Consider the following 14,072-nt stretch of genomic DNA (forward strand, 5'->3'; position numbering starts at 1 on the left):
AATATTTTAGAAGAAAGAGGGTAGAAAGCTTGACACACAGCAAAGACAGCTTATAGCTGAGTTTTGAGTTTCCCTGGTTGTCCTGAGTGGTGAGAGACATGCATTCGTAAAACATTTTTTGCTGCTTCTGCTTCTGTTTGAATCCTATGCACAGCGAAAGCCAAATGAATTGCACCACACTCAGAATTCCACCTTGAACACAGACTCAAACGATTGATGTTTTTCACTCTGTGTGTATTTCCCTGTGTGCGCTCATGATCATGTATGTGTATGTGACCCTGCATCCTCAGGTGTGTGCGTGGGATGTGTGCAGGATGAGCAGCACATTCGTTACACTAGCGGAAGTACTGGAGGCACGAGGGGGACCTCTGCTGGAGGAGGAGGTCTGGTCCCTGCTGCTGGGCACTGCAGAGTCTTTAGTGGATGTGTCCTATAAGGGTAAAGCACTGCCAATATAAATAACCACCTTTTATCATAGACTGACAACACTATACATGATGCCTTACAGCTATAACCACACCAGCATGTTATTGTTATGTAACAGTCACATACGCATTTGAATATATCTTGCAGTATTTCTACCCATCCGTCTATTTCACTCAACGTGACTTTACCGTAGAAAAGATTGAGCAGCATCAAATATATTATGGACATCCTTTTTTTTTCTTTTTTTCAGGTCACAACAGTATGTGCAACATCATAAGCCCCACCTCCTTGCTGCTGTCAGCCACTGGTACCTTAGCATTTAAGAACTGTGCCCTATCAGATGAGGTATCCACCTTCACCGCTCCAGAGATGCTGCAGGGCCGTGCCAGCTCAACCAAACCTGCCATAGAGAGGGTCAGTGCATTCATCCTGAGCGGCACCTCAAATGAAAGTCACATACAACAGGGCATTGGCTCATATTGCTTTTACCGAAACTTTGGAATTGCACTTGAGTTGCTTCCCAGATCCTGATGTGTCTTATTTCTTGAGGAGAGTACTGCAGGCTCCCCATGAGTGAGAAATCTCAGGATGTCTAGAGGAGTTGAAGGACGCTGAGAGGTGTAAGCCCGCCATCTAGTGACTGAGCAAAGGAATTTCTGCCCTGGATTTTAGTTGTGATGCTAGGGTACCACATGAAAAGGTTCAGAAAATACTGCAAGTCATTGTTGTCACCAAGCAAAGTATATGTTTGGTAAATTACATTGTTGAAAAAAAATGTAAAAGTGTACTGGACTTTTCAGATGTTTATGTTTCTATGCAGCTGTAAATCCTGTCCCTAACTGAGTGGTTTTGTTTCACAGATGCTGGTGTATTCACTGGGTATGACTCTCTACTGGTCAGTTGATTTTCACCTACCTCAGAATCAGGTGGGATCTCCTCATACAGCGCTGTTACTTTTATTTTCAGTACCATCACAGTCCCACGATTTAGTTATGACGGTTATTTTCAACTCTTTCCCCTCCCAGCCAGTCCAGTTGAGCGACCATCTAAACAGCCTCCTCCTGAGCATGTGTGAGGACCTGGCCCACCGCAGGGTGAATCTCAACTCTGTCCTGGAGGCCTGCGAGTCTCAGCACAAAGCCTCTCTCCTGCCGTCTCCTACTAAAGTCATCCGACAACTGGTGGAGGAGGTCTTCCATGACTCAGTGAGTCTGTCTGTCTGTCCACATTGTGTCTACCTATCTGCCTGCCTGTATGCATAACAGTCTCTCTGTAGGCCTTTGTCTATCTGTCAGAATTTAAATGTGTACTCGTATGGTTTTGTGAGAGGATCTGCAAAATGGAAATAAATCAACAGTGTAGTGCTTTCCTTTCCTCCAGATGGACCATGGCTCTCTGCCAGACAGCAACGTCCCTCTGAGTGGCAGGAGCCAGATGATCAGAGAGAGGCTTCATGGTGAGCATGCATGGCATGTTAGAGTCCTTGTGAAGTCATTAAATGGTAAAATTTATGAGTTAAGCACCAGAAAGTTGGCTGACTGAGTTATACATACAAGTGGTAAAGCAGATGGTTAATATCCTCAACTGACCTCTCATCTTCTGTGAGGAAACAGATAGCAACCAAAGCGTTACATCAGAGAGGAGGAGGTGACAGAACTCATGACTTTTACACTGTGAATTCTAATGTATAATGGCTTATAAAGCTAAAGTGAATCTTCATTTGCTGTAACTGTAAGTCAGTGAGAGTTAAAACAGTGAAGCTGAATTGAATTGTCCATATTTTCATTGTGCTTTTGAGATGAACCTGATGCCATTTTGATGAGAATCAGCTGTTTTGCATGAAAGTGCCAGCTCACAGTCCGCTTTATTCCACTTCACACCCTTAGCAAGCTAGAACTAATGTACCTTGCAACAAGGTGCAGCGAGAAGGGATTGTTTAGCCAAATCAAGTGTACTCCAGGCCTGAGCGAAATGACCAGTAGGTTGGAAAAAATTTGAATTGAAACAGTGGCAGTTGGTGTCTGTGCTGCTGAGAGGAGGAAATGATACAGACAAGTGATATCACAAAACTGACAATTGCTCTATTCAAAATGGGGATGCGGCTTTCAGAGTAAACTCAACCTCCTCATTACTGGCTCCATGATTACTGGCTACATGAAAATTGTAGACGGTAGTAAAGGCCAGAGTATCATATTCTGCTCTCTTGATTCTGTTCATCTCTTCACTGGAGGAGACATGTCAATGGAAAATGTGGACAACACTAATCCCTAGGTTATCTCATTGTCTCTTGTGTTCACCCAATGTAAATTTGACCTTTAAAAAGTTGTCACAATGTAAAGATCCACAGACTGTACCTGCAGTCATTGTTCCCTTGACTAAAGCCAGTGGACAGGTCAATAGGATTAAGGTCTTAACCTGAAGCCAGCCCAGGATTAGGCTCCTGCGAGAGCCAATAATCAGGTACTCAGCGTAGTTGCTCAGGTTAAACCCTCCTGTAGCGTCGGCTCTGTCCAAACATCTCAATGTCTCTGGCGTAACACTGAGAGGAACATGTATCAAACATTGCTGTCATCATTCATCTCTTACCTGGTGGCTTACCTGGTTGACAGGAAAGAGAGGGCCATTTCCAGACTTCAGCGAAGGGTGTGCAGCTGCAGCTGAAGGGAGAAGATACTCAGCAGACTCTGACTCAAAGTCAGGTAACCTTATGATGCAGAGGACAGGAAAACTGGAGAGGAGTTAGAGAGTGTTAGAAAGAAGTTACTTTATCTGTCTATTAGGAAGAAAAGAGATAGAATTACTCTCTAAATAACTTGGAATGTGCATGTCCCCACTGAGCAAAGCCCCAAACTCTTGATTTACTCTTTGATGTTCCTTATATTTACAATAAATCATTTAAGTATTTAATGCATTGAGACAGGTGAAGGATAAAGGTGTGCTGGGGTGTGTGGATTTAATGTTTGAATCCAGTGCAGAGGCTTCTGAGAGTCAGTTTTGTAGAATATGTGTTCCACCAGTAATATTCTTGTTACTACAGCATCAGTGCTTGTGTTATCTGTCTGTCTGTCTTCTAGGGAGTTTACCTCATAGACCTTGGAGACCGAGACCAAGGAGCTCTCCCACACCTTTGTACCCAGCTGCTTTAGACAGGTACATACTGTACACACACACACACACACACACACACACACACACACACATAGCATGACCACGCCACCATTATTCTAGTTGGAAGAAGATTCTTCAAACATCAGAGGAAGTAGAGAAGTTCCTTGTATATGTCGACAGAAAGAAATCCATCCACTCTCCCTTTCGCTCTCCCTCCCTGTCTGTGTATGCCTGTCAAGTTTGAATCTGAGGGGGAATGACAATGTCTAAGAGACTGACTCTTTCTGCTTCCCACCGCCCCCCCTCTCTCCCTCAGACTCCCTCGTGGGGCCCGTCACAGGGACAGCAGCTGCAGTTGGCTCGGTCGGAGCCCCCTCCACGACATTTCCCCCAAGGCTTCAGCCAGATCCCACAGTCCTTCCATCACCTTCAGCGAGTCCTCCCTCAGCCTGAGCCAGAGGAAAGCCAAGGTAAGATCATGTATACCTGCAGGAACTGATAAATAATGGCATGAATGAATGCGAATGGAATGTTACGAGCGAGTATTCATGCATTCAAAGTTTCTGTGCCACTTTATATGTGTTGTCACATTTAAAGACCCATTTTTGGTTGAGAGAGATGGTGAGCTGCAAAGTGCGTAGTGCATGTGGGGGTACGAATGGAGTCAATGTGCAGACAGTAGAGCATGTAGAGAAGTGCATTGCCTGTCGGATGTGTTGCTGCCTGTAGTGTTTACACTGTACCTGTATGTGTTGCCAGGCTTTGGGTCCTGAGTTCATCAGGATGACGGACGAACAACAGATCATTCTGGAACTTCCAGGATCCATTGTGGTAAATGTTTAGATTCTATCAACCTCCTCTGCCTCCGATCAATCTTCTTTACTCTAATCATTTTTATGTAGATTGTTGCTTTTTTAGTTGAATTTGTATTTTCATACATTCCCATCTTTATTCTGCATACTAATCTTTGTTTATTTGTTTGTTTGCTTGATTGTATGTATCAATGTGTGTGTGTGTGTGTGTGTGTGTGTGTGTGTGTGTGTGTTCATGCCTGTGTGTGTTCGTTTGTGTGTGTCTACTGTAGTCTAAAAAGGGCCGTTCATGTGCGTCTCAGAGGGAAGTGAGTGTAGTGCTGCCTAACGGACAGTATGTGGCGGTTCGCTGTGACATTAAGTCAAGAGCAAGAGATGTGTTTGACATGGTGGTGGCTCACGCAAACCTGGTGGAGCACTTCTACTTTGGCCTCGCCTTCCTGGACGGTAAGAGTACACATTATAGTTTGTTTTTTTTATCTTGCTGCCTGATTGCATTTTTGTACTATTTATTTAAGCATATTTCCACTTGACCGCTGTCATATTATATGTGCATTACAATCTTGCTAATTTCAACCCTTTGTAAATGGTTTACTAAAATACATTGGGATACCACACCAAAATTAATTCAAAATATGAAACAAGCATATGAATGTTTTTTTTTTTAAATATCCTGCATTGTCTAATTTGAGGTGAATGTACCTTTAATTGCATGTATCAACAATGCCTATTTGATAGATCAGTCAGTTCAGAAGTCTGAGCTTCAGATAAAAGTTGTTCTTCTTCTCTGTCATTCCGCAGATGATGAATATTTCTTCTTGGACCATGAGACTAAAATCTCAAAAGTTGCCCCTGACAGTTGGAAAAAAGTGCAGACGACCTCCTTTTTGGTGTTTCTACGAGTCAAATTTTTTGTTGATGATATCTCCTTCATTTTGTAAGTGCTGATGTATTACTTCCATCACACTGGACACTCCGTTTATAGAAAGGATGCCTTTTAAAGTCTATTTTATTGCATGCAGTAATGTTTACAATCTATGTAAAAGAAAGTTTATTGTTTTCCACTTAACCTCTTTTCCTGTGGCCCAGGCACAGGCTGACACGTCACCAGTACTACTTACAGCTGCGTAAGGATATCTTGGAGGACAGGCTTTACTGTAACGAGGAGACAGGCTTGTTCCTGGCTGCCCTTGCTCTGCAGGCTGAGTTTGGGGATTACATGCCAGAGGTACTCAGGACAAAAAGTGTCTTTAGATATCAGCATCTGTAGTTGATACCCAGCGTCATTCCTTTAATTTCTGTGTCACAGCAATGCATTTGATTGTTTTGTGTTTCTGCTTAGTTGTATGGAAGGAATTACTACCAGCCAGAGCATTATGTGTCTAAGAGGATGCTGGAGAGGCTGGCCCTGCCCAGTCTAAAGGAAGAGTTGCCAAGACTACATGCAAGTCATGCTCAGATGCTGCCTGAAGAGGCTGAGACAGAGTACCTAAAGGTAGACTTAGATGGACCCACTCACACACACAAACACAAATTCGTATTAAGAGTAATAAGGCCCGAAACTTGCCCGGAAATGTAAAATGTAATACATACTCACTCACACACACTTTCACACTTTTTTTAAATTCGCTTCAGATTGCCCACCAGTTACCGGAGTATGGGGTTATGTTCCATCGTGTGGGAAGAGACAAAAGGCCAGTGGTGGGCGAGTTAGTTTTGGGAGTCTGTGCCAAAGGAATCATCGTGTACGAGTTGAAGAACCACCTCCGTACTGTCACCCGGCGCTTCCTCTGGAGGGAGACCGACTCCATATCCACCGGGGTAAGAAAACGAGGCATTTCAGCCAGCCTCTGCCGCATGAGATATTACTTGTACAGCTCATTTTGTTATGAATCTAAAAGTAAATGTGTGATGACTTGTGTCTGGCTCCCAGCGGCGTAAGCTGACTATAGAGTGTGGCGGGCCCAGCGGGAAGAAGCACAGCTTTGCAACAGAGAGCTCCAAGATAGCACAGTACCTCCTCAGCCTCTGCTCTGCACAGCACAAGTTCCATAGTGAGATGACATCGCGACAACTTAACCACAGCATGGTACAAGGTGGGGAAACCTGAGCGATTCTGTAGACTGTATTTTTTTGGACTTTGACTAGAGACGAATATGCAACACAGGAAAGCACACACTGAAAACAGCAAATTCCTATGTGCAATCAACCGTTTATTTTGAGCCAGAACAGCAACCAACAATTCAAGTCTAGGTCATTTTTAAGGGTGATGCTGTGTGACTAGACTAGAGCCCATAAGTTTAGCAAGGTAGGGGAAACTCCTGCCAGTACACATACAGGTTATAGTGAAGAATGACAAAGTATAAATGACATGTTTTTTTCCTCACCGTTTCCCCAGATGAGAGCATGGGGAGGTACAGGGATCGTAACTCGAACATGAAGCGGATGTCATGCTCGGAGGGCATGTTGAACCTTGTAGGTTTGACGGCCGGTCAACAAGACACCCACTCTAAGTCCTGCGACGACCTGACTGCCAAGATAGAGGCGCGGCTCCGCCAGCAGAGAGAGCTGAGGAGGGAGCTGAGCAGGGAGCTGAACAAGGAGCTGCCCGAAGCGCGAGACCTCAGGGAGGCGAGAGAGCGACAGTGTTGGAGGTAGCCCATTGTGATCATTGTGACCATAGTATGCAGTGTTCCTCTCACAGAAATCTAAACATATTCTCTATGATCATAAATGATTTAGCTTAACACAGCTGTGCTTCTGTGTTGTAGCACTCCAGAGCTAATTCCCAGAATGATGTCCAGCGTCTCGCTACAGAAACAAGACTCCGACGGCTCTTTCTCCATACGAGGTGAATGTGGCCACATATCTGATGCCTTGCCCTTATCTGCACTCCTTTTTGTAAACTCAAATGTCTATAATTCTTCATTTATCTGTAGGCTGACTGATAAGTGTTTTTTTTATTTTTTATTTCTCTATTTGATTCTGCTATGTTTTATATAAATATACATTTATATCAAAACTTTTATTTTTTTGATATAAAGAAGCAGATTTTTAGTACATGTGAAACATCTGCTTTGCAGTCGACACCCCAACCAGGACCCCGCCAGAGAGAGAGATAATCTGTGTGACCTTAAAGAAGGATCCCAAATTGGGCTTTGGTGAGTATGAGGAGGAGGGTTTTGGTTCTATGTGTCTGATTCGTTCGCAGTAGGCCTGTGTTTTCACCTCCTCTCCTGTCCTGTTTCAGGGTTTGTGATAGTGGGAGAGGATAACACAGGTAAACTCGACCTTGGGATCTTCATAGCTTCCATCGTGCCTGATGGGCCTGCAGACAAAGATGGCCGAATCAGACCAGGTACGGATCGGTGCCAACTGCAATCATAGACACTGGCTTACCACTTCATAACCTTGCTTGTGACAGAAACATTTAAACTTAGTTAGCACATGAAAACCTGACAAGGCTTCAGCTTGGCTGTGTTCCTCAGCGGCCTGCCTCATATTTTATGATGATTGGTTGATTTCCAGGTGGACGTCTGATCTCCCTCAATAAGACCAGTCTGGAAGGGGTGACATTCAGCGACGCTGCTGCCATCTTGCAGTCCAGCCCCGAGGAGGTGGAGCTCATTGTGTCCCAGCCTAAACGTATGATCTGCTCATTGCTTTCTCAACCACATGCACAGTCTAATTTTTACGCCATATAATGATGTACAGTAATGACATTTACCATTTTCACCCTTTATGACTGTGCACTTGGTTCCTTTATCCATGCTGGTTGTTGTCCCATCAGAGTCTCTGAAGGACAGTAAGAGCTCCCTGAGTCAAAGTACTCTTGGTCTGGCACTGGAGAGGGGCTTTGGGTCTCAGACGACCCTGAGTGGCACAGAGTACCGTCCCGCCATGGAGGAACTGGAGGAGGCCCTTGCTCTGTCCAATATGGCCACCCCCAAACACGGCAGGAGGCTTCACATTCCTGTTGTGCGAATACTTGACGCCCAGGTTAGAGTCAGTGTTTCACCAACAATACCCGGAGATAAGTGACTTTGTTGCCGGTCAACCAGGGCTAATTTTTAAATGGATTAAGCGCTCTGATTAATTTGATAATACGATTAAATTAGTGTGAGGCAATCCATAGCTGCGTCCACGTGCATTAGTGTTCCCAATACATCCACTTGCTCCTTCTCTCTCATTTCTTCCTTTATCATTTTACAGCCCCTTATCACCCATTTTCCTCTCTTGCTCTTCCCCACCTCTCTTTTTCAGGATGTGTGTTCCAGGTCTCCCTCTATCTGCAGTTTGAGAACTGGGGAGCAGCTTATAGTGGAGCTGAAGAAAAGCAATGGCAGTCTTGGCATCAGTGTTGCTGTGAGTGTTTTTTTTTTACTATATAGTATTTACCTTATGTTCTCCAACTGTGCCTCACCATCAGGGTGTAGGTTGGTTTTTATGATTTTCTTTACCCTCCACTACACCTAAATAAGTTTGAAGAGGGAAATGGAAGACTACTATTGCTCCTGAATAGAAGGTTTTATGCCACGTGCTATGCTGACATATTGATTTAAGTGAGCAGAAAGCTTCAGTGACAGGAGTGACTTGTGTGTTGAGGTCAACAGAGTCAACCTTATTAACAGGACCAAGGGTTAAAGGCCAATAGATAACAAGCTAAGACATGCACATAGTAACTTACACACATACACACTGGCTAGAGTCAGGGGTTAGCATTATTTGAGGTCTGTGACATGGCTAATTGCGTCTCTGTAATATTCTTTGCCAAAAGGGAGGAATAAACACCAACGTGCGGTATGGAGGCATCTACATCAAGACTCTGGTGCCAGGGGGCGCCGCAGAGCAGGACAGGCGCATTCAGATCGGTAACCTTTTCATTAGTGACTTCAATATGTGTGCAGGTACCTGCCAAAATAAAGGAAACGTCTAAGTGAATGAGCAGTACAAAATGTATTAAAAGCAGGGTTCTGTTATGTTCTATTACAGTGTAGGATTTGGTTTTCCTGTTCACTTGACTCCTTATAAAGCAAGGAAAATACCAATAAATACCAATAAAGCCATTCTCAGTGATCTACAATCTCTCATCCATTAAGCATTTCTGGTGTGGCCCCATTCATTTTGAATGCATGGTCATCGACTGCATGAAAACAATGTAAAACATATGCCACATCTGCCCTAAATCTCACCCTAATTGTTCTCTTATGGAAGATTCTGGAGAAATGCCCAAGACAATATTGTTTTTTCTACCACTATCAATAAAACATGAAATAATAGATTTTTTATGGAGGAATCGTGGGATCTAGTACATTGGTAGAATCCCTGTGAAGGAGCAGTAAAGCTGTTCAATAGTCTTTTAGTAGTCCAATGTCCTATTACAGTAAGATAATGTTGGTATTTCCTTTATTTTGTCAGTCACTTGTATGTGGGAGTATGTTTAGGCACTGGAGCCATGGTGCTGTGTCTGTGTCTGCTTGGTTTATGGTTCAGTGAGCAGGAACCACTTTCAGATTTGTTTACATGCCCATCATCATACATGCACGCACACACACACACACACACACACACACAAACAATTTAATTTATGTATTAATGCTGCTAATGATGATGAGATTTGTGTATGTGCATATGACAGGTGACAGACTGCTGGAGGTTGATGGGTCCAACCTGAGGGGCGTGACTCACAAACAGGCTGTCGAATGCCTGAAGAGGACTGGGGAGGTAACACACACACACACACACACACACACACATGCAATCAAATGCAAACACATACAAACATTCTTTCTCTTTTGCTGACTTGGTTGTGCTTATACCAATACATGTCATCCTTTCCTTTCCACCCTTTCCAGCTTCTATCTGGTTTTATTTCCTCTATGTTGTTCTTGTTCACCTCTCAACACACACACACTCACACAGACATTCACGCACACACACATGGACGCGCACACATAGCCCCACGGAAATGCAACTGTCCAGGGGAAGCATCTGTTTACATTTGTTGTTATTTTAGCCCTGGCTAAGACGATTTAGGCCAGCTAAAGCATGTTGACATTCTACACCAGGTCCCAAGCTGTTATTCACAGACAGCTTAACCCTCCTGACCCCAAACACCAGCTGACCTTATGTACAGTAAACTACCAAGGCAATTGCAGTTCACTCCGTTTTAACCTGATTAACATTACGCAGTGGAAAAATACGGCAATAATGATTGGCAAAACTGCTGATACATTATTCTCCATACATGTTCAAACATAGAGTATCGAACATATGCAGAGTGTGTGTGTGTGTGTGTGTCTATTCCCTATAGGTGGTGAGCCTGCTGTTGGAGAGGGAGCCCACGGTGGTGTTGGAGCCGAGGCCTGACTCACCCTGCCCCCCCTTGGCCCACAGTCCATCATACCCACAACCCCCCAGGACTGAAGTCTCCATGGAAACGACCTTGAGTGGCAGAGCCAAGGACTACAGCTTTGTGACTGATGGTGAGAGGAGAGAGGAGGGGGCACACACACACACAAAAAAAAGGAAATAGACAGTGTTAGGCATACACACATACACACACACACACACACACACACATACACACACACACACACACGCACACACACATGGCCCAGAGGTGAGTGTGAGTCATCTGACAGCTACATTGTGGTTGCTGTCAGAGTCATCCAGGGCTGATGCCGCCTCAGTCCCCCGAGACTGGATGCACTGAAACCTTGAAGCTGCCTGTTCACTGCCTAAGCTTAGTTAAAGGGACAGTTCATTGTTCCTACAAAGACTGTGTTGTGATTGCTGTAAATGGTGTGATAAATTGTGAGGAAATATGCAAAGAAATATGATTATCTGCTGTATTAGATTTCATCAATAGTGAATTTTGTGCAAAAATAGATACTTCTCATACAAACAGAGATACTTCTCATAGGAGTATCTTAGGAGTGAATCTGGATGAGTGAATTAAACAGAAATGGTAGCAAATTTATGATCATAATGTACTGAATCACAAAAACAGCTCAGATTGCAGATTACAGGCCACAGATTATAGATGCAGACACAGAGTTACCGACACAGATACAGACACAGATACAGATTCAGATTCAGATACAGATACAGACACAGACACTGACTCAGATACAGATACAGATAGAGATACAGATACAGACACAGATACAGATACAGACACAGAGACACACTCGAATACAGATACAGACAGATACAGACTCGGTTACAGATACAGATACAGACAGACACAGAGTCAGAGACACACTCAGGTACAGACACAGATACAGACACAGACACAGGCACAGACAGAGACAGTCACAGACACAGACTCAGATACACATTAATGCTCCAACAATCCCCTCCGCCTTTTCCCTCCTCTAGAAAACACACAGGAGGTGGTTCTGCACAAGAGCTTGTCCGGCCTGGGCTTCAGCTTTAACATCTCCCAGCTGCACTCGGGTCCAGACCGCGGCAGCGTGGTCCGCATCAAGCGTCTGTTTCAGGGACAGCCAGCGCTGGAGAGCGGCCTGCTACGAGAGGGAGACGTCATTCTCTCTGTCAACGGAGAGCATGTCAAGGGCCTCTCCTACCAGGTAAAGTTTGGGGTATTTAAAGTATTAATCAGTACATTTTAATACTTCAAACTTATTAATTGTCCCACCATGGCAGCACAGAAGATAAGCAGTGTGATAAAAACAGAATACAGTGTCATCTGACGGTGTGAGCAGCACCACTGGGCCTGCTCTTTTTTAAGGTCTCAGCCACGTCATTGGTTCGCTAATCCTCTAATCTCATGTATCAGAAAATAGCAAGCTGGGTGTGTCATGGCGTGATGTGTGTGTGTTTAATGTGTCAGTTAATCCCTCACGCTGTCCTGCTGAGGAGTTGTAAGGGACACACATACACACACATACACACTGACAGAAAAAGAGATTCATATATATTTATTCTGTGCACCCCCTTCCCTCTACCAACACACACTCTTTCTCTGTGTTGTCTCAGAGGGTTTTGTTCCTGCTGCGTGGAGCTCCGTCTGAAGTTCACCTGCTCGTTTGCCGACCAGTTTCTGGAGTACTGTATGATGTAGATGACAACACGCTGGTGCGTTCACACACACAAACACACACATTCCAATAAACGCATACACACGTACATGTACAAACAATAAAACACTCTATGCACAGTGTTAAAGACCCCACGAAATGGCATATTTACTTGGGGCGGGACATAATGCAGTGAGGGATCATTCAAAAATCTGGTGGGATTATTAAAAAATCTGATGGTTTTATTGGTTAGAAATGTATATTTACACCTACTAGTGCAGCATGAGGTCACCATTAAAGATGCTCTGTTGTCCATGAAGTAAAAGTAATGGGAGTTCATTTCATGGGGAGTTTAACAGTCACAATTCAGCCCCAGTAACACAGGATAGACCCTCTTACCTCCTGTCTGACCCCATAGAGTCCTGGACCCGCCCGTGAGATCCGATCCAAGTCTCTGGACATCCGACTGGGAGAGGACTACAGCCAGCTCCTCAGGTTTCAATTTGACAACAACATGGCTGCCCAGAAACAGGCTCCTGCCCAAGAGGAAGAGTCGGTCGACACAGCAGAGAAAAGCCCTGAACTCCCTGCAGCTCCAGCGCCCCAGGAGAGCCAGGAGAGTCTGGAGAGTGAAGCACTCGCCAACCAGACTCCCCCATCTCCTCTTCGCTCACCTCCCTCACCGACCTCGCCTACTTCACCTCCATCACCAATCTCGCCGGCCTCACCGGCCTCGCCAGCATCACCCACCTCGCCCCCCCCTGGCTCTCCACCAGCCCCGCCAGATTCACTACCAACCACCGGGAAACTGGACGAAGAAAGGGAACCAGAGGTAAAGGAGGAGAAAGAGGATGGGGGCGAGGAGGTGGAGGTTGCCAAGACATCAAGACCAGCTCTGGAGCTTCTGGATGTCTGTCCTAAGACTGGTTCTCAGACTGTTTATGCCAGGTAATGTGCCACATAGACACAGACACACACGCACATGCACATACTGTATGCACATACGTACTATGTACACACAAAATGTTAAGTATATAAACAGTATACATGTGTTTACCTGCAGTGGAGTCAGAGAGGAGGCAGATGGAAGCGTGACCTACTGCCTGATGGGAAACGGGCTGACTATCCTGGCAGATGAAGAGTACCTGACCATCAGCTCCGCCCTGGAGTCTCCTCACAGTCTTCCCTCCACCACTCCCCGTCTGGTCACTCACACCCCAACAACAGCCGCCGCTGCCCTCAGCCTCGGCCCTCAAACCTCCAACAGCACCTCCATGGCCTCTAGTTACAATATTCATAATCCAAGCCTCGCCCCTCACATCCCCAGTACCGCCATCTTGCCCCCCAACCACTCCTCTAACACCCTTACCACTTGCGCCCTGGCCCACCCATCTCAGCCCCTTACAACCCAGCCACCCAAAGCACAGCACCACCCTATCCAGCAGGCGTTACTCCCGACTCACCTCAACCCCATCTCCATCTCCAAGAGCAGCCGGCCTGTGGTGCCTCCACCCCAGCCTCCTCCTCCTCCTCCTCCACCTACTCCCATTACAACCCAGGTCATCTCCTCTGTGCCTCCCTGCCCCAATCCCCCTGCCCCCACCCTGCCACTCACACTGCTGGCTCCCCCTGCTCCGAGCCACACACAAGTGAGGGAGGAACCAGAGAAGAAAGAAAGGGA

General features: G+C 45.4%; 1 protein-coding gene across 1 annotated transcript in view; it reads left to right on the plus strand.

The window, feature by feature from the left end:
• The first annotated feature begins 314 nt into the window (after positions 1 to 314).
• Positions 315 to 14,072, plus strand: part of ptpn20 (protein tyrosine phosphatase non-receptor type 20) — a 22,076-nt gene continuing 8,318 nt past the window's right edge. The window contains exons 1-29 of the mRNA XM_071912908.2: positions 315 to 438; positions 677 to 840; positions 1,287 to 1,352; positions 1,452 to 1,658; positions 1,789 to 1,882; positions 3,036 to 3,125; positions 3,501 to 3,576; positions 3,851 to 4,004; positions 4,294 to 4,365; positions 4,619 to 4,793; positions 5,148 to 5,283; positions 5,436 to 5,574; positions 5,689 to 5,841; positions 5,982 to 6,167; positions 6,280 to 6,442; positions 6,745 to 7,000; positions 7,118 to 7,197; positions 7,430 to 7,507; positions 7,597 to 7,704; positions 7,875 to 7,991; positions 8,137 to 8,345; positions 8,610 to 8,711; positions 9,124 to 9,217; positions 9,985 to 10,070; positions 10,660 to 10,831; positions 11,730 to 11,941; positions 12,351 to 12,449; positions 12,810 to 13,339; positions 13,455 to 14,072. The exon at positions 13,455 to 14,072 is cut by the window's right edge and continues 67 nt beyond it. Coding sequence (XP_071769009.2) covers positions 315 to 438; positions 677 to 840; positions 1,287 to 1,352; positions 1,452 to 1,658; positions 1,789 to 1,882; positions 3,036 to 3,125; positions 3,501 to 3,576; positions 3,851 to 4,004; positions 4,294 to 4,365; positions 4,619 to 4,793; positions 5,148 to 5,283; positions 5,436 to 5,574; positions 5,689 to 5,841; positions 5,982 to 6,167; positions 6,280 to 6,442; positions 6,745 to 7,000; positions 7,118 to 7,197; positions 7,430 to 7,507; positions 7,597 to 7,704; positions 7,875 to 7,991; positions 8,137 to 8,345; positions 8,610 to 8,711; positions 9,124 to 9,217; positions 9,985 to 10,070; positions 10,660 to 10,831; positions 11,730 to 11,941; positions 12,351 to 12,449; positions 12,810 to 13,339; positions 13,455 to 14,072 — 4,760 coding nt within the window. The remainder of the gene's footprint in view (positions 439 to 676; positions 841 to 1,286; positions 1,353 to 1,451; positions 1,659 to 1,788; positions 1,883 to 3,035; positions 3,126 to 3,500; positions 3,577 to 3,850; positions 4,005 to 4,293; positions 4,366 to 4,618; positions 4,794 to 5,147; positions 5,284 to 5,435; positions 5,575 to 5,688; positions 5,842 to 5,981; positions 6,168 to 6,279; positions 6,443 to 6,744; positions 7,001 to 7,117; positions 7,198 to 7,429; positions 7,508 to 7,596; positions 7,705 to 7,874; positions 7,992 to 8,136; positions 8,346 to 8,609; positions 8,712 to 9,123; positions 9,218 to 9,984; positions 10,071 to 10,659; positions 10,832 to 11,729; positions 11,942 to 12,350; positions 12,450 to 12,809; positions 13,340 to 13,454) is intronic.

Source organism: Centroberyx gerrardi, chromosome 15, assembly GCF_048128805.1.
Source record: "Centroberyx gerrardi isolate f3 chromosome 15, fCenGer3.hap1.cur.20231027, whole genome shotgun sequence".
In the NCBI taxonomy this organism is placed as follows: domain Eukaryota; kingdom Metazoa; phylum Chordata; class Actinopteri; order Beryciformes; family Berycidae; genus Centroberyx; species Centroberyx gerrardi.